This window comes from Equus przewalskii, chromosome 2 (assembly GCF_037783145.1).
Source record: "Equus przewalskii isolate Varuska chromosome 2, EquPr2, whole genome shotgun sequence".
Lineage (NCBI taxonomy): Eukaryota > Metazoa > Chordata > Mammalia > Perissodactyla > Equidae > Equus > Equus przewalskii.
In genome coordinates, this window is record NC_091832.1 from 27,847,926 (window position 1) to 27,867,135 (window position 19,210).

At 42.3% G+C, this 19,210-nt stretch overlaps 1 protein-coding gene across 2 annotated transcripts; it reads left to right on the plus strand.

Annotated features, from left to right (window-relative positions):
• The first annotated feature begins 1,485 nt into the window (after positions 1 to 1,485).
• Positions 1,486 to 18,387, plus strand: RPA2 (replication protein A2). Of its 2 annotated transcripts, none has more exons than XM_070610568.1 (9): positions 1,486 to 1,796; positions 2,024 to 2,130; positions 6,132 to 6,233; positions 6,364 to 6,477; positions 10,294 to 10,368; positions 10,875 to 10,991; positions 15,583 to 15,690; positions 16,137 to 16,231; positions 17,684 to 18,387. In XM_070610568.1, exons 1-9 carry the CDS (start codon positions 1,784 to 1,786, stop codon positions 17,766 to 17,768), a joined length of 816 nt encoding a protein of 271 aa, XP_070466669.1. In that variant the 5' UTR covers positions 1,486 to 1,783; the 3' UTR covers positions 17,769 to 18,387. The 2 variants fall into 2 exon arrangements, with proteins under 2 accessions (XP_070466669.1, XP_070466670.1); XM_070610569.1 differs by having other exon boundaries at positions 1,659 to 1,851.
• The last annotated feature ends 823 nt before the right edge of the window (positions 18,388 to 19,210 follow it).

Below are 19,210 nucleotides of genomic sequence, written 5' to 3' on the forward strand. Positions count from 1 at the left end.
TGGGCATGGATGTTAGCTCAGGGCCAATCTTCCTCAGCAAAAAGAGGAGGATTGGCAGCAGATGTTAGCTCAGGGCCAATCTTCCTCACCAAAAGAAAAATTCAGAAATCTTTACATAAAAATTCAGATTTCTGGTATCTGCTAAAAAAAACTTAGGTGACCTGGCAACACTGAGTCCATGTTCTCTATGTCAGTTACTATTTTTTGTTTCAAAGACAGAGAACTTTTTTTTTTTCCTGCTTTATCTCCCCAAACCACACCCCTCCCCCCAACATAGTTGTATATCTTGGTTGCAGGTCCTTCTAGTTGTGGGATGTGGGACGCCGCCTCAACGTGGCCTGACGAGCAGTGCCATGTCCGATCCCAGGATCCTAACCCTGGGCTGCCGCAGCGGAGCACATGAACTTAACCACTCGGCCAAGGAGCTGGCCCGTCAGTTACTATTTACCATTATGTTTGTGGGGTTGTTTTTCTTACTGTGGGGAAAAAAGTAAAATCATTTTCCCTGTTATCCAACCCACCACATTTAGTTTTCCTGCCTGACCCAAGTTATCATTTGAGTTTGTGACCCTGCTCCAGGATGTTCAAGAAGGTATAGTAACTATACTGGTTGATGGAATCAGACTTCCTGGGCTTGAATGCAGATTCCCACAACAGCCTGTCTGTGCCTCCATTTCCGGATCTGTAAAATGCGGGTAATAACGGTACTTACTTACCTCACAGGATTGAGTTAATAAATGTAAAGTGTTTAAGATAGTGCCTGCAGCTTTAGAAAAAGAAAAGAAAAATGGTCCAGGAGCCCAGGGACCATGTCTATCTTATTTACAATTGAATCTCAGTGGCCAGCACAGAGAACTTGCAACAAAAGACGCATCAATAAATCTTTGTTAATAAATGCGGGGAAAGGGAGTCTAACAATCTACAGGAGTAGTATTTAGGGCAAGGGACAGACAGACGTGTTCTACTTTGTATAGGAGGGGCACAACCACGGGATATGAAGCACAGGGGAAGCAACGGAGGATGCGCAGCTGGATTAGACTGCGTGGGGGGGCGGGGGAATCCACAGATCTTGTGAAAGGCCGTCTGGGGAAAACGGAGTAGGTTTCTTGCAACCTGTCTGGGGAAAATCCGGACCAGGAGATGCGGATACAAGAAAACAACTTGGCTCCTTACGGAAAGGAACAAGCAATTCCACGAAGCGCGGTGAGGCTAGCACAGCGCATTCCCGGGATACGCAAACGCAGCGCGACTGCCGGGCGGCGACGCCGAAGCAAGATCTCTACTACAGCCCTTTAGATTAAGGCGTCGTCTGATTGGTAAAGAGTTTGGCGGGAACAGGAGGACGCCCAACGAAGGAAGTGATGTCAGGTGTCACTCACTTGACAGGGGTGGGATTACATGGGCCGAGATGCGGAAGTAGTGTTTTGATTGGTTGTTTTCTTGAGACACCACCCAATCAGCATCTTGCCGCTCCTTGCTTCCGTTGGTGCCGCTTGTTTTGCCCTTAATAAAGATGGCCGCAGAGGCGTCCGGCCCTGGTGGGAGCAGAGTGCGTATTTTCAGGAGCGTGACGAGAGAAGACCGGAAAGAGCGTAGGATTCGTGAGCATTGATTGGCTGAAGCGAGAAGCCTTCTGGGCGCTGATTGGCTTCGTCTTTCGCGGGAAGGAGTTTGTGGCGCCAGCGGAAAGTAGATACAGCTGCAGGGGCGACGGGTTTCTGAGGTGTCCGGCGAACCCTCCAGGCCGGAACCTTCTGGGCCTCTTTCCTGAGGAGTCGTGGTCATGATGTTCAATAGTAATGATGAGTGGGGCGGAGGAGGATAGAGTCGCAGGAAGGACGTAGCGAAAGGGTGGGGGTGGGGGACGGGCGGGCGGGCGGCGCGGCGGGTGGGGCCGGGGAGGGTGGTGGGCCAGGCCGGGCGACGCCGGGAGAGGTGGGAGGGGCGAGGCCTGAGGCGCCCTGGAGTCGTCGGAGTCCTGGGAAGCGGCGCGGTTACCGACACTGTTGTCGTTTGAAACCAGGTGGCTTTGAGAGCTACGGCGGCTCCAGCTACGGGGGAGCCGGCGGCTACACGCAGTCGCCGGGGGGCTTTGGCTCGCCGACCCCTTCTCAGGCCGAGAAGAAATCGGTGAGTTGGGAGAGCGCTTGGTCCCGTTTCACCCCGTCCCGCACCTCTCGCCTCCGCCGTGCGAGGACGCCCGGGCGGCCGAGGGTGCTGAGCGCGGCCCGGGCCGGCGCCCACCCGCCGTGGGCTCCCCGCGTCCTCCCGTGCAGTGCCGGACGCGGGGGGAGTGGCGTCGGCCCCGGGTTCGCATCCGCGTTCGCCCGGCCGCGTGTGGAAATTTACCGGGACGGCTAGTGAGTCCTCTCGTTGCACACGGTCCCCAGCCCTCTTGGGAGTCAGTTTTGCGCCTGCTAAACGGGATCCGTGATACACCCTTCAGGGCTGTTGGGAGACTTCAGATATGTATAAAGTGCCCCAGAGTCACTTTCAGTAATGATCCCAGGTACTTTTGTTAAAAAGAACACGAAAATAAACAAAATAAAAAGAACACGAGCGTTGGAGCCAGAACAGCGGGTCCCGAGTCGGCTTTGCGCTTTAACCGGTGGCGTGGCTTCGCTGAAGCGGCTTGAACCGTGTGGCCCATGGTCTTTGTCGTCTGACGGCGGTGCTGGAACGACTCCCGTCGCGGGGTGGCTCTGAGGGTTCTGAGGAAAGGAGCGGGTAGGAAAGTGATCGGTAAAAGGCTGTCCAAACGCTCGGTGTTCGCGCTCTCAGAAGGGAGTTTGCATTAACAACTGCTGATGGTTTCCTCCTTTAAAGACGGGTGGATCTGCCTTCTCCTTGGGTGTCAGTCACATGCCGTGTGAGGATTCAGTATCCACGGGTTCCGCGTGTGTACAGTGATACGCTTTCTCCTAAACTGTTAATTCGTGGGCGTGTGCTGGTGGGAAGGAATTCATTGATAATTCCCACGTTTGGACGTTGCTTTATGTTTTTCGTCTAAATTGTTTCGTATAATCCCATGTGGTATTGATTGTTTACTCGGTTGCACAACAGAGGCTCAGGGAGATGAGGGGGCTGCTTGAGCTTGCATAGCTGGTAAGTAGCTGGAACCAGACAGTGCACCTGTGATGCTGAGCAAACCCAAAGTCTGATGAGCAGTTTCTTCTCTCTAGAATAGTTTTCTTTCTTTCTTTCTTTCTTTTTTGGTGAAGAAGATTGGCCCAGAGCTAACATCTGTGGCAGTCTTCCTCTATTTTATATGTGGGATGTCCCCACAGCCTGGCTTGATGAGCGGTCTGTAGGTCTGCACCCAGGATTCAAACCTGTGATCCCCGGGCCACTGAAGCAGAGTGCATGAACTTAACCACTAGGCCCCGGGGCCAGCCCCATATTGTAGTTTTCCTTTTCCCAGGAAGACTAGAGGAGGCTCCAGCCCTCTAACGTTGTCTTCCTTGAGGCTGTGAAGAGAAAGCAAAAGATAACTGGTTCTCATCTTTTCTCCCTAAGCTTAACTATTTTTCTTCCTTCCAGTGGTTAGAATTTTTATCCCAGGATCCCTAGCTTGGGCTGTGTATTAAGACAGCTTTTCAGACAACAGTGATGGTTATAAGCTGGAGATTCAAACCCAGGTCTTTTTGTTTTTAAATCTAGTGCCTTTTCCACAGTAAATGAGATAAACGCCTTATCTAAAATGTTTCCTATCCACTACAAACCTATTATATTCTATTGAACCATGTGAAATTCCCAGTACTGAGCATTTTTCTACCTATAAAAATGGCGGTTTCATACAGCACTGTCAGAGTAGCCTCTGGTTCACAGTCAGCTAGAAAAAAAGTTTTTTCAAAATTAAGCATGCTTGTGCTGGCACACTCTCTGAATCTCTTTGGAACAAACCAGGATCTCCGTGCAATCCGTTCCTGGCATGTAGTAGGTGCTCATTTCAAAAGAAGGTATCTCTGATTTGAGATGAATTTGAAGGTCCTACTAACACCTGTCATTAAATGTAACTTTCTTAGCTGAGGAGTAATATTTGTTGAACACGTACTACCTGTAGAGATTGGCGTTAGCGTTTTTATATACATTGTGTGTTTCGTTTACAATTTGAAAGGTGGATATCCTCATTTTGCAGAAGAGATGGTGCTGTGTCCAAGGCCGTGGAGCCGGGATTTGAACACAGCTCTCGAGGACTGTCTGCCTCCAAAGCCATTGTTCTTGCTCCTGTTAACCATAGTCGTTCTTAGTTTTCCTATGCTGAAAATACAATGAAAATCTAACCTGTGATAGGCGAAAACAGTATATCGTAGAGAATGAGAGCGACAACATGGGACTTCAGCAAATTTTAAATCTAGAAATACTAATATAGCATTAACTTCACATATAAAGTACCATAAAGTAAAGGTGAAAAACAGTTGATTCCTTTGCATCCTTATTAAAAGCTGTTGCAGATGTAAAGGGTGAGGACCAATAGCTGGCATCGTAATTGCTGACATTTATTGAGTGATTGCAGTGTGCCAGGTAGTATTCTAGGTGCTTCACCGTATATTTAATTTTCATAATGATTTTATCATTCCTAGTTTTACAGGTGAGGAAACAGGTCCAGACGAGTTGAGAAACATGACATGAACACATCGCTCCTGAGTGGTAGAGCCGTAATCTTAACCCCCAAGCATGGCTGCTGCCTTTTGTGACCTGCACTGGTGGTTGGCTGGGCTTACTTTATACCAGCGTTGCAGCGCTCACCGTTCACAATGATGCTTCAGCAGTGGGAAATGTTGCTAGTGTTGTGGACCTTCAGGGCAAAACTGCGACTGTTAAATCCATGAAGGCCAAGAGTCTACTATGTTCCGTCTTACAGAACAGCTATTGAGTTGCTTCATGTTGATTTCTGACGGGAAGAACTCTAATCTTCAATCCACCATGCATTTTCTGCCTTGTACATATTCTCTCTCTGAGTTTGTGGGGATACGCACTTGGCCTCAGCCTCTGATGTCCATTCCTTACCCACTGTTTTTTTACTGTCACAATTTTCATGCTTCAGAGTACAGCCCTAATGCTCCCTCTTCTCAAAAGGACCATTAAATTTTTGTAAGGGGCCAGCCCACTGGCATAGTGGTTAAGTTTGGGCACTCCGCTTCGGTGGCCCAGCGTTCAGAGGTTCAGATCCCAGGCACAGACCTAGCACTGCTTGTCAAGCCATGCTGTGGTGGCATCCCACATAAAATAGAGGAATATTGGCACAGATGTTAGCTCAGGGACAATCTTCCTCAAGCAAAAAGAGGAAGATTGGCAACAGACGTTAGCTCAGGGCCAATCTTCCTCACAGAAGAAAATTTCTGAGATATCACATAGCACATCTCATCCATAGTGTGTCAAGACCAGGTTTGTTACTTACATTTGTACCTCCCTTTGGTTAGGAATGTGTTGAGGACAAATCCTATCCTGTTTTTCTTATCTTCATGTCACCTAGACAGCCCCTGGCCAGTGGTAGGCAACAGTATGAGTCTGCACTGTTGGTAGGCTGCTTTAGGATGTGATTTGAGTGTCCTCTAGACACTCTTCTGCCCATCACATCCTGTCCCTTCCCTCAAGATGTCCAGTGTGGCTGAGCATTTGTCCCATTTCCCCCAGGACTTCTATCTAATTGTCAGAACATCTGTCCTAAAGGAACTGTGCCTCTAACTTTTTATCACAAGACTTAGAGCAACTCCAGAGTGCTGCCTCTGCTGGCCATTGCTTACACCCTTTCCAGTTATCATCTCATCCGGCACCTGAACCGCCAGCTCCAGCTTACCTTCAACGAGTTTCCTCTTTGAAGGTCTGGAGACGGGTCACCCTTCCTTATGCTGTGCCTACTCTGCCTTCTCATTTTGACTTGTCCCTAGTGCCACACAGACTCACCCATTCATCGGGAGCTTTGGAGTCAGACAAACTGACTTTGAATTCTCAAGTGTGGCATTATTATTAGCTATATGAGCCTGGTTTCCATCTCTGTGAAGCAAGGATAATGAGGTTCATTTTGAAGATTCAGTGTTATATATGTAAAGTGCTTGGCACATAGCACTGATAAATGAGTTATAGTTACTATTTTCTTAATTGAATTTATGCGTACTTTTTCTTTTCAGAGAGCCCGTGCCCAGCACATTGTACCCTGTACCATATCTCAGCTGCTTTCTGCCACTCTGATTGATGAAGCGTTCAAAATTGGGAATGTAGAGATTTCACAGGTGTGTAAAATAATTTGTGGAAGAGTCACTTAATCATATGAAGAATGAAATAAAACTTACTTCGTTTAAAGATACATAAATGTTGCTTTGGTTTCCAGGAAAACCAGACTTTTTTTTTCTTCTGATCTAGGTCACTATTGTGGGTATAATCAGACATGCGGAGAAAGCTCCAACCAACATCGTTTACAAGATAGATGACATGACAGCTGCACCCATGGATGTTCGCCAGTGGGTTGACACAGATGTAAGCGTTTGTTTTTAAATTAGGGTGGGGTTACTTTGGGACTTTGGAGATGTCGAACTTTTTTAGTCATACTTTTTAAAAGTTTTCCTTACTATAAAAATAATACGTAAGCAAGACATCAAAGGCAGAAACCCTAAAATGAAAGGTTTATACATTTGATTTCATAAAAATTTAAAACCTTCTAAAGATCCCAAAATACTATAAACAAAAGGCAAGTGACAGGAGGTGCTAGAATGTAAACTTCGTGAGAACAAAGATTTTTATTTGGTCACCACTGTTTCCCCAGCACATAGGACAGTGCGCGTTACATAGTAGCCCTCAGTAAATACTGTTTAAGTGAATGGGAAAAATTTTTGTAACATGTTACAAACATTTAAAATTTTTAATTAATAAAAGCTGTTACAAAGCAAAAAAAAAAAAAAAAGCAACTGCACCTTAGAAAAATGGGCAAAGAAGATACACAGGTAATTCATAAAAGATGAAATGCAGATTATAACAACAATAACAAAAGCAGGTTTAATAAACATTAAGATACCATTTTTAAGTTGGCAAAGGAAAAAAAAGAATGATAATGTCCACTTCTGGTGAGAACAGTAGCTGGCATAGTGCCTCTCATGCTTAAATATTTGTTAAATGATTTGTTCCTGTTTGTCTAAGGAAGTAGATACCATCCTACCCTGATGGTATGACTATAAATTGGTATAACCTTTCTCAGAAAACAGCCAATGATCAAAATCATCCATCAAAAATATTGACCTAGCACTCCACTGCTGGAGATTTGCATTAAGGAAATATTGAAAGACATGCAAAGATTCGGTTGTAAGAATGTTGATCATGGCATCACAGTCATGCGCCACATAACGACATTTCAGTCATTGACAGAGTGTGTGTACAACAGTGGTCCCCTAAGATTAGTACCATACAGCCTAGGTGTGTAGTAGGCTATGCCATCTAGATTTGTGTAAGTACACTGATGTTCGCACAATGATGGGAATGGCCTAATGACGCATTTCTCAGAAGGTGTCCCCATCATTAAGCAACACATGGCTGTGTTTATAATGATGAAGAAAGCAATCTCAGAATGCTAGCAATAGAGTATTATTAATTAAACCGTGGTATATTTATGAAGTACTGCAAATGATGAATGTATGCATTGTCACAGTGTCTACCATAAATTATTGAGAGGAAAAGAGCATGTTATGAGGTAGTATGCATGGTATGACCGTGTTTTTGCAAAACAGCTTGTATATGAGTTTATATAAACACGGAGAAAAATTGACTGAAAGGAAATATATGCTTTTTATCCTGTTTTTAAATTTGTGTTTACTGATTCAGAATTATTTATATTTATTTGCTTTCTACCATGTGCCCTTTTTTTCCAGTTATTTTATTGAAGTCATAATGGTTTATAACATTGTGTAATTTCAGGTGTACATTATTATTTGTCAATTTCTGTATAGAGTGCATTGTGCTCACCACCAATAGTCTAATTTTTATCTGTCACCGTACATATGTGCCTCTTTACCCCTTTTGTCCCCCGCCCCAATCCCCTTCCCCTCTGGTAACCACTAATCGATTCTCCTTTTTATTTTTTAATTGGGCGGAAGGACTCTTGGTCTTTCATGTTGTTTGCAAAATACATTCATTACACAAAATTTGGATAATAAACATTTTGCGTGCTCTTTTTACTTCAAGAACCACAAGTCATCTGCGGAGGAATGGCTTAGTCATTATGCATTCTTTGCTTTTAGTTTCTTAGAAAAATACAGGATAATTCATTCAGCAATTATTTTTGGAGTACCGATTCTGAACCAGACTGTGCTTGGTTTCATGTATGCAAAGAATGAAAAAGACACAGTCTTTGCCATCAAGTGGAAAGATAGCTACTACAGATGCCTTATACTACACGTTCACATAAAATGTACCATGCTTACTAATAAAACATTTAAAAATCACCTGAAATCCCACATCCCAGAGATGACTACTGTTATAACACATTTTGGTAAATACCCTTTCAGATGTTTCTCTCTGCGCATCTGCACATACAGATATATGCATACAGTTTTACATAAAGGATGATATGGTATGCAACTGCTCTACAATCTGCTTTTTTTCACTCAAAACTGTCTTGTGGAACTGATTCCTAACATCAATAAATAGAGATTTACATCATCATTTTTAGTAACTGCCTATTCCATCATAAGGCTACATCATCCTTTATTTAATAGTAGACTTAAGGAGGTAGCATTAAGCTCGTTTCTGATCATTTGCTATCATAGACAATGCCCCAGTGAGTATCTTTGTGTATGTCTCGCCATGATTATGAGATAATCTTCTTAAGATGAATTCTTTGAAACTAGGTTTTCTAGCTTTAAATCTGCATCGTACATTTTTCAGTCTTACATTTACATTTTTACATTTTTTACTGCCTTCCGAAAAGGTACCAATTTCTACTTCATTAGTGAATGAGAGTGTCCAGTTAGTTCTCACACCTTTTCTAACAGTGGGTTTTGTGAATCTTCAATTTTATATGATAGTTTGAAAAATAGTCTTGTCAGTGAGAATTTTCTCATTCTTTTTATTTGGATTTCTTTGGTTTTAGATTGATTTTTTTTTTTTTTTTTACTAAATGTTAATTTGTGGGGTTTTCGTAAATTGTCTTTCAGTCCTTTGATTCCCCCACCCCCAGGAGTGCTTGTTTGTTTAGTTTTGTTTGTAATGGCTTGAAAAATAGTAACTTATCATAATTATACAAAAAATTTCTCTAGTTTGTCTTTTAACTTTGAAAAGCTTTTCCTAGTCTCAAATTATTTTTTTTAATTGTTTGTGTTTTCTATTATTTCTATGGTTTCCTTTTTTTTAATAAAGTCTTTGATCTATTAAGAATATTTTTTGGTAAAATGAGAGAAGTATGGATCCAGCTTTGCTTTTTCCAAGTGGTTTTAAAATGTTCTATGTGGAAATATAAAGTTTTATCTGTGGTATAGAGTCAGCTATGGAAAATAATAGATAAGTAGAGTGAAATGCAAAAAAAAAGTTGGTCTCCAGGTGATAGGATTGGGTTTTTAAAAATTTTTAAATACATATATTTTTATTTTCTAGTTTTTTATAATTGTGTTTTATAATCAGAAAAGAACTAAGACTCAGCTTATATATTTTTCTTATAAATAATATGTACACATTTTAGAGAACTCAAAAAGAAATATTAAAATCATTTGTAAGTATCCCAGTTAACCATTAGCATTTTGGTTTGTATTTTCCCCCATATGGGAAACCAGCTTTTTTTATGTGTTACATCTGATCTTCCCAGACAATAAATAGAATCCTACATTATCATTTACAAAGGTGTGAAGTATGCCATTATTTGAAAGTGTACCTGTTGGATATTTAGGTTGTTTTAAAATTTTTAATGCTCTAAATTATGCCATATAAATATTCTTAAAGCTAAATGTTAATACATGTTCTTAATTATTTCCGTAAATTCCTAAAAGTAGAATTGCTATGCTGGTAAGTACATCCACCAGAAAGTTGTGTGCCTAAGAGCATTGAATGAGAGTCCCATAATTGTTTGCTTTTTTGATAACGTGTATAGCATAGGACTTTGGAAGTAGACATTACCTATAGAGATTTTAATTCTGTTTTCTGATGTTATAAAAAAGTAAATTCTAAAAGGCAGAGCAAACTAATTAGTGCCATATTAGAATCCTTTAGCTCTCTTACTTTATAACTTTCTTATTCTATACGTAATTTAGAAATTCTAAAGAGTCTTTTACCAGCATCACTAAAACCTTGCTATGTGTGTATTTTATCTTTTAGGATACCAGTGGGGAAAACGCTGTGGTTCCTCCAGAAACGTATGTGAAAGTAGCTGGCCATCTGAGATCTTTTCAGGTAAAGTCGGAAAAAAATAACAGTTAAAATGTATTTGTATGAAGTGATTTCTGGATTCATGCCTGAGTTTAGGATACTTAAGACTTGATGAAGTCTTTATGTTCAGTAGGAGTTACACTGAAGTTATTTCATTTTTCTCTTCTTCAAAAGGAAATAATGAGTTTTTACCTTAACATAAGACTAACAGAATGTAGAGAAAGAGCAGGATCTCTGCCCATAGTTGCCATCTGTAACGTCTATTAGGTGTAGATTTGGAGTCTGGAAACTAGACTCTGCTTGGTTGTCTAACCTTGGGGAAGTCATTGATCTCTGAGCCAGTTTTGCTTTTTTCCTTCCATTATTGACTATACTTGGATTAATGTTGAGTTAAAAATTTTAAGTATATATAACACATTTTCCCCACGTTGGCAAAATATTTTAACCAAGAAAAGAGCCACAATGTTTTGATCTGAAATTGACTTGAATGTGCTCATCCTTTATTCACAATTTTCTCTTTGTTTTAATAGAACAAAAAAAGTCTGGTCGCCTTTAAGATCATGCCCCTGGAGGATATGAATGAGTTCACCACACATATTCTGGAAGTAGTCAATGCACACATGATGCTGAACAAAGCTAACAGCCAGGTGAGCAGCTTCCCTCTCATAGTTTTTTCTCTTTCCTGGAAGAACATAGATAGTGTCTGTGCTCTGACTTTGATTTCCTAGACATTTTGAAGATCAAGCCAGAAGAAAGGCATCACTCAGTCCTTAGAACATTTTCTTCATGAGTTTTACTGTGTTATTTTATTCCAAATGAAGCACTCATCTTTCTATTAGGATTACACGTTCCTCTGAACCCAGTGGCATGAATGGCTGAGGCTTAAGACACCCTTAAGTGTAGGCGCATAGGCTGAGTTTTTAGCTCCAGGATTGTCAGTCCATATTCAGAGAAAAACCCCAACTAGGACAGCCTTTTGCTGCTTTCCTTCCAACCTATTGGCTAAATAGGAAAAATTATGCACCATTATTTTGTCTCTGAAATTATATTTCTTGCTTCATATTAAGATTTCTCAACATTATTTTCTTTTGTATGATTTAATTTGGCAAGTCCATCTAGGACCATATAAAGGGTTTGTTGATTCTTGTATTAGAATGTTTTTAGATGATTCTGGTGGTAAGGTGGAAGATTGGTTACAGTAGTAGAGACTAGAGAACTGATGAGCCATTTAGGATGCTGTTGTATCCTATTCTGTGCCAAGTGCTTTGTTAAGCACTGGGGATACAGAGATAAATTCATTCATTCCTTCATTTAAAAAATATTTCCTGAGCCTGGTATGTGCCAGTCATTATTTAAGGCTCTTGGAATACGGCAGTGAACAAGATGGATAAAGCGTCTGCCTTCAAACTTACATTCTTGAGAAAAATGGCCAATAAACAAGAAAACAAATATATAGTTTTAGGTAGTTATAGTTGCTCTGAAATAAGTATAAGCAGAATGGGAGAAAAGAGTGATGGAAGGAATAAGAATGGTACAATTTTAGATAGGAGAAGAAAACTGTAAGCAGAGGGAACAGAAAGTTAGAAGCTGTGAGGCTGAAAGAAGCTTGATATACCTGAGGCCAGTGAGAAGGGCAGAGTGTCTGGAGTAAAGCAAATGACAGGGAAAATGGTAGAGAGATGTAGGCAAGGAAGCAGGACCCAGATCATGTAGGGCTTTGTAGGCCATAGTAAAGATTACTTTTCTAATTGATACTAAACCTGTAGAAGGTTTTGACTAGGGAGTGACATGGTCTGATTTACCTTTTAAAAAGCTCACTCAGGCTACTGTATTGAGACTAGACTGAGGCACCAAGAATAGCAACAGACGTAATTCGGGGGGTGGGGGGGTGCTGGCCCCATGGCCAAGTGGTTAAGTTCTCACACTCTGCTTTGGTGGCCCAGGGTTTCACAGGTTGGGATCCTGGGTGCGGACATGGCACCGCTCATCAAACCATGCTGTGGTGGCATCCCACATGCCACAACTAGAAGGTCCCACAACTAAAAATAATACCACTATGTACCGGGGGACTTTGGGGAGAAGGAAAAATAAAATCTTTAAAAAATAAAATAATTCAGGGGAATAGTAGCAGCAGCTGGGATAAAGGAGTGGTTAGACTGATATATTTTGAAGGTAGCGCTGACAGGACTTATTGGTGGGTTAGATAGAGGATATAAAGAAAAGCGAGGGTTCAAAAATGACTCCTTGGTTTGGAAGTTGAGCGACTAGATGAACCTAGCAGGTTTGGAGGGTAAAATCCAGCATTCTGTCTTGGACAGTGTAAGATACTAGTTAGATATCCACATGGGGAACAGAATGGACGGTTGGATATATAAAGCTGAGACTCAAGGGAGAGGTCAGGGCTAGAGAGAGAACTTCAGGAGTCATTGTTGTCTAGGTGATATTGAAAGCCTCAGATGAGATAACCACGGAGTTAAGGAGGTCAGAGATGCGAGCTCCAGGACACGCTAACCTTTAGAAGTCTGGAAGCAGGACAGGAACCAGTGAAAGTCAAAAAAGAAGCCTGTTGGGCAGGAGGAAAACCAGGAAATGTGATTCTGTAGAATATTCTGAAAAGAGTATTTTAAGAAGGAGAGAGTGGAGATCAATTGTAGAATGCTGCCTAAAAGTCAAGTAAGATGATGAGAAAGGTCTGTTATTGGATTTGGGAACACGGATCTTCAGAAGAAAGGCTTCGGTAGAAGATAGGGGGAAAGTGAGTTAAAAAGAATAGGATTGGTTAGAAAGTTTGGGGTATTTTTTTATTGCTATACTTCATAACATATGTATGTATCAAATGTTATAAAAATGGTTTTAAAGTGAGAATGGGTGGTTAGGGAGTAAACTGGGAGTTAGGGTGAAACTGGGAACATAGACAATTATATTGAGGAGTAAATAAAACAGTCCTTTCTCTGAAAGAGTTTTTGTTAAGCATTGGGAGTTCAGATCACTTAAGCAGTGAAAGCAGGGAACCACAGAGAAGGGTTTCCTGTCCTGACCTGGACATCAAGAAAGGCCCCCTGGAGGAGGTGATGCCTAAAACAAGTCTTAAAAGATATGAGTACTTAACATATTTGATCTTCTGCCATCTTTATTTATTTAGTTTAATAGATTAAACATTGATTGAGCACATACTGTCCAGCAGGCACTGTGCAAAGATGGAGGGGCTTGTGGAGGAAAGTGACAAGCACACAGTGTGGTGGCTGCTATGTGAGGGAATGGGCCAAATGCTGTGAGAGCCAAGAATGAAGAACGTGACTAACTTGGCTTGGGGAATGTCAGAGAAAGCTTTACAAAGGCAGTGCAATTAAATTGGGCCTTAAAGGTTGAGAAGAGTGTTTACCAGGCAGATGAGAGGAGGAGCATTCCAGACAGGGAACAACATGTTCAGGTCAGAAGCCTGTTTGTGGATGGAAAGAAGTCCAAGTGCAGCTGGGGAGTAAAGTGTGTTGGAAAGGAGTGGTCAAGAATAAAATACAGATTCTGACATCTAGTTCTGGCAGATCTTGAATGTCTAGGAGTTTTATATCATTTTCACAGGCAGGGGGAGCCACCTGAAAGCTTTTAGGCAAAAGAGTGACGCGATCAGAGTTGACTTGGGAGCAGTGAGGAGGCTTGATTGGAGTAGGAGAGACTAGCAGCTGAGATACCGGTCTGGGGTGATGAGGTCGTCTTGAGCTGCACTGAGGATTGTGTCAGTAGGCTGTGGTGATAGATTGTGGAAGGTGAGCGAAAGGAGACTCACAGATGACTGAAGTCTGCAGGATTGGGGTTGGGTTTACTAATTGAGATGGAATGTAGCAGGGCGAGCAGGTTTGGGGAGGGAATTAAATTTTTTTTTTTTTAAAGATTGGCACCTGAGCTAACAACTGTTGCCAATCTTTTTTTTTTTTTTTTTCTACTTTATCTTCCCAAAGCCCCCCGTACATAGTTGTATATCTTAGTTGCAGGTCCTTCTAGTTGTGGGATGTGGGATGTGGGACACCGCCTCAACGTGGCCTGACGAGCGGTGCCATGTCCGTGCCCAGGATCTGAACCCTGGGCCGCCACAGCGGAGTGCGCAAACTTAACCACTCAGCCACGGAGCCGGCCCCGGGAATTAAATTTTTTGAAGTGTGTGAGATATCTAGGTGGAGGGGTCTGGTAGATGGCTGGGAACAAGGATTTGTGGCCTGGGAGGAGGTCTGGGATGAAATCCTAGGAGAGCTGTCAGCCTTTTGGGAGACAGGTAGAAGAAAAGGTTAATAAGGGGATACTGAGAAGGTGTAGTTTGAGAGGTCAGGGGAGAACTGGAAGAATATGGTATCAAGATACCTAGGGAGGGGTACCTTTCAAGTGTACGGGTCAGCACTGTTTGTTTCTAAGAGGTCAAGTGTTATCAGGACCAAAAGAGACTGTTGGGTGTGTTGCTTGAAAAGTCATTGGTGACTTTGGTGAGAACAGTTTCAGAGCTGTGTTTGGGGAGAATCCAGATACAGTCATGTGTCTGTCCCTTAACAATGGAGGTACGATCTGAGAAATGCATCGTTAGGTGATTGTGGTGTTGTGGGAACGTTGTAGAGTGTACTTAACACAAACCTGGATGGTACAGCCTCCTGCACACTGAGGCTGTGCAGTACTAATCTTATGGGACCACTGTCATAGATATGATCTGCTGTTGACTAAAACGTCGTTATGTGGCGTGTGACTGTAGTGGGGGGCTGAGGGGTGACTAAGGAGAAAGGAAATGAAAACAGTAATTATAGCCTATTATTTTTAGAAATTTGGTGGTAAAAAGAGAAAAGAGAGGGTGATTGGGAACTGTCTTCTTTTCTCTCCCTGTAATGCTTCATGCCTAGGTGACACTCAGTAAAATGCTTGAGTGATTAAGCACCAAGGATAGATACAATTATAGCAGATCTCTGGGTAATTTTCTTCTCAGTGCTAATTTTCCTCTGGTTCCTCTCACATCACAAAGAAAAGAAGAAGCCAGGAGGGACTTTTCTCTCTGTTTGCTATCATGTGCTTCAGAGGATTACTTTAACTTCTGTTGAAGTACTTATTAGATTATAGCCGTCCCTTCCGATGTAAGCAATCGTTACTGGGAAAACTGCTTGAATTGTTTTTTATAAGCAGCTCATTAACAAGCTATTTAAAATAGCAAGGACTGTGTTTAAATTGGTGAATTTTCTAATGTTGTGAACTTCTTTCTTAATTCAGCCCCCAGCAGGGAGAGCATCTATCAGCAATCCAGGAATGGGGGAAGCAGGAAACTTTGGTGGGAATAGCCTCATGCCAGCAAATGGCCTCACTGTGGCCCAAAACCAGGTAAATAAACACTGAGTGATTCCAGAAATGCAAAACACAGACAATCCTAAATTTGTTACTTCCTTAATGATTCTAAGGCTAAGTACCCAACTCATTTCTTTCTTATAAAGGGACTCAGATTACATAGGGAGCTGATTTAAAGTAGTTGCTCAGGGGCCGGCCCTGTGGCCAAATGGTTAAGTTCGTGCGCTGCGCTTCAGCGGCCCAGGGCTTCGCTGGTTTGGATCCTGGGCACGGACATGGCACCACTCATCAAGCCATGCTGAGGCGGCATCCCACATAGCACAACCAGAAGGACCTGCAACTAGAATATACAACTATGTACCAGGGGGCTTTGGGGAGAAGAAGGAAAAAAAAGAAGATTGGCAACAGATGTTAGCTCAGGTGCCAATCTTTAAGAAAAAAACAAAAGTAATTGCTAAAATCTTTTCGATTTAAATTTTTAGGTGCTGAATTTGATTAAGGCTTGCCCAAGGCCTGAAGGATTAAACTTTCAAGATCTCAAGAACCAGCTCCAACACATGGCTGTAGCCTCAATAAAGTGAGTATTCGGTTTCCATCAGCCAGGGCTCCAAAATTGTACCCATTTCACCTCACCAGAGTTTTCTGGTAGTGAGAAGTGAGTTAAAAAAAGAAAAGGAAACCATCTGTTAACTGCCATCTTATTGACAGAAGGGAAGTTGTTCAATCATGGAAAAACAGAAAAAGGACTCACAAAGATGGTGCTACCCACCACATCACTCACTCATTTCTTCATTCAGTAAATACTAAATCCCAGTATGTGCAGGGATATGATTTTGAGCAAAAATTGACTAGATAAATCTGACTTCTTATGGGTTTAGTCTGGAGGAGTAAGGGCCTTAGCTCCTGGTCCTCAGGTGTATAGTCCCATTGGCATTACTGTCCCTGCTGTGGAGCTGTGTGCTTCAGGCTATCTGGACCTGAAGCCATTAGTCAGTCCCTCCAACATCCATGTCCTGATTCCATGTTAGACAAGCGGCTTTGTGATTCCAGGAAACGGTGCCTTGTGGTGTTTGTGATAGTTATTTGTTAGTATGTATCAGTTCTAGGCCTACATAGAAAAAAAATGCTGAGGTCTAATTCCATTTCCGATTCTATAAAATGAGAGTATTATTCCTTTCTCAGAGTTGCAGTGATAATGAGGTACAGAATCACTGTCACATGGTAGATACTCTCTAAATTGTTACATTATTAAATATGCTACTGACACTGACCCTGAGGGCCTTGAAGTGTTTGAGGGTGTCATACCATTTCTGGAAAGAGCTTTCCATTACTTCCTACAACTTCCCCGAGGAGGAGTTAGAGGGTTGGTGAGTAGGGAAGGGGAACCTGTAACCGCTGTTTATCCTAGGAGATTTTATGTGCCAGCTGGACTACAGCTTGAGATTCTTATTTCAATTTGCTTAGACTGATATTTAAGGGAGGCCATAATGTCTTGCCTTTGCACAGTTCAGGAGAGGGATCCAAGGTGGTCCTGATAGCCATTCTCTCTCCTTGGATCACCTCAGTTTTGTAATTTTATTGGCATATCTCCTTACAAGAGCCCTCTGTGAGCAAAATGGCTGTGAATTCTTAGCTAAGATAGAAAGTGAGCAAGTGAGTGAAGTTTGCATATTTGGCCATATCCAAAAGGCAATTTCCTTTCTTCTGCATTGGTTTGAAAATGAGCCTTTTGGGCTGGCCCCATGGCTGAGTGGTTGGGTTCACATGCTCCACTTCAGCGGCCCAGGGTTTTGCTTGTTCAGATCCTGGGTGCAGACACGGCACCGCTCGTCGGGCCATGCGAGGTGGCGTCCCACGTAGCATTACCAGGGGCACTCAACTAGGATATACAACTATGCACTGGGGGGCTTTGGGGAGAAGAAGAAAAAAAGAAGATTGGCAATAGTTAACAGTTGTTAGCTCAGGTGCCAATCTTTAAAGAAAAAAATAATAATAGTGAAAATGAGCCCTTTTCTTTCCTTCTTTCTAGGCAAGCTGTGGATTTTCTTAGCAACGAGGGACACATCTATTCCACTGTGGATGATGATCATTTTAAATCCACAGATGCAGAATAACTGGATCTAATTGGGTACCTGAGATATTTTCCAGCTGGACCTATTTTCACAATCTCTTGTCTCCAGCTGAGCGTATGTTTGACCAATTGACTTCTAGGAAGTAGGTTTCATCTGTAAAAGGTCTCAGTTGACATCCTTTTGAAACTTACTGCTCTTTTTGTTGTTTTGAAGCTCAAAGGGAGATCACTTGACAGGGATGTAAACCAAGGTGGAATTTCTTAAAGAAGTTACAAATGAGCCATTTCTACAGCATCAGGATAGATGGAATTGGAAGAGGGATGCTACCAGGAGTCAGGCAGTGTTACTTAAACAACACTCGGAAATTCGATTCCTAAAATGTTTTCCATTGAGAGAAGATGAGCAGGACTAGGGCCTGTCAGCAGTGAGCTAGCCAAGAAACCTGCTAACCTCTGCCTGTTTTTGTTCCCCACTTTGGTTATGTGGTGTTACTTTCAGAATTGCACTTTCCTTCATCTTGTCATGACTGCTGCCGAAAGTGTGTTTTTATGAACATGAGGTTCTAGAGTGGTGGCCTCGGGGGCAGAGGAGAGGAAGAAGTGTTCTGTTTTGTACAGAATAAGTACATCCATATGTTTAATAAAATAGTTATATTATTGCAGAACTTGTGAAAATGTTTTTTTCTTTTTCTTTTTGAGGAAGATTAGCCCTGAGCTAACATCTGCCAATCCGCCTCTTTTTGCTGAGGAAGACTGGCCCTGAGCTAACATCCGTGCCCATCTTCCTCTACTTTATACGTGGGATGCCTACCACAGCATAGCTTGCCAAGCAGTGCCATGTCCGCATCCGGGATCCAAACCAGTGAACCCCTGGCCGCTGAAGTGGAATGTGCAAACTTAATTGCTGCGCCACCAGGCTGGCCCCAATTTTTCTTTTTAAGGTGGTATAATTACTTTATCATCTGAGGCAGTGCAGCATAGTTTGACTTGGATTTAAAATCCTGGCTTTTCCGCTTTTTAGTTTGGCTCTTGAGCAGGCTATGTTCGCTCTGAGAGCCTCCATTTCCTCATTTATGAAAAGAGAATGGGGGCCCGCCCTGTGGCGGAGTGGTTGGCTTCACACCCTCCACTTCAGCAGCCCAGGATTTTGCCGGTTCAGATCCTGGGAGCAGACGTGGCACCACTCATCAGGCCATGCTGAGGCAGTGTCCCACAGGCCACAACCAGAAGGACCTGCAACTAGAATATACAACTATGTACTGGGGGGGCTTTGGGGAGAAAGAAAAAAAAAAGAAGAAGATTGGCAACAGATGTTAGCTCAGGTGCAAATCTTTAAAAAAAAGAGAACAATGTTCTTTCCTTATAGTTTATTGTGAAAATCAAATAGCATTTGTAAAGCATCTAGCATTGCCATTAATAGGGATTAGAAAGTAACCCTTAATTTTGAATAGCAGTGTATAATCATGGAACTGAATCGAATATCTA

Excerpts from the sequence above, each read along its gene's own strand:
- RPA2 (XM_070610568.1), top strand. Across the intron at positions 10,369-10,874 it reads GCCATCTGAGATCTTTTCAG|AACAAAAAAAGTCTGGTCGC; the intron begins GTAAAGTCGGAA and ends TTGTTTTAATAG. Across the intron at positions 10,992-15,582 it reads TGAACAAAGCTAACAGCCAG|CCCCCAGCAGGGAGAGCATC; the intron begins GTGAGCAGCTTC and ends TTCTTAATTCAG.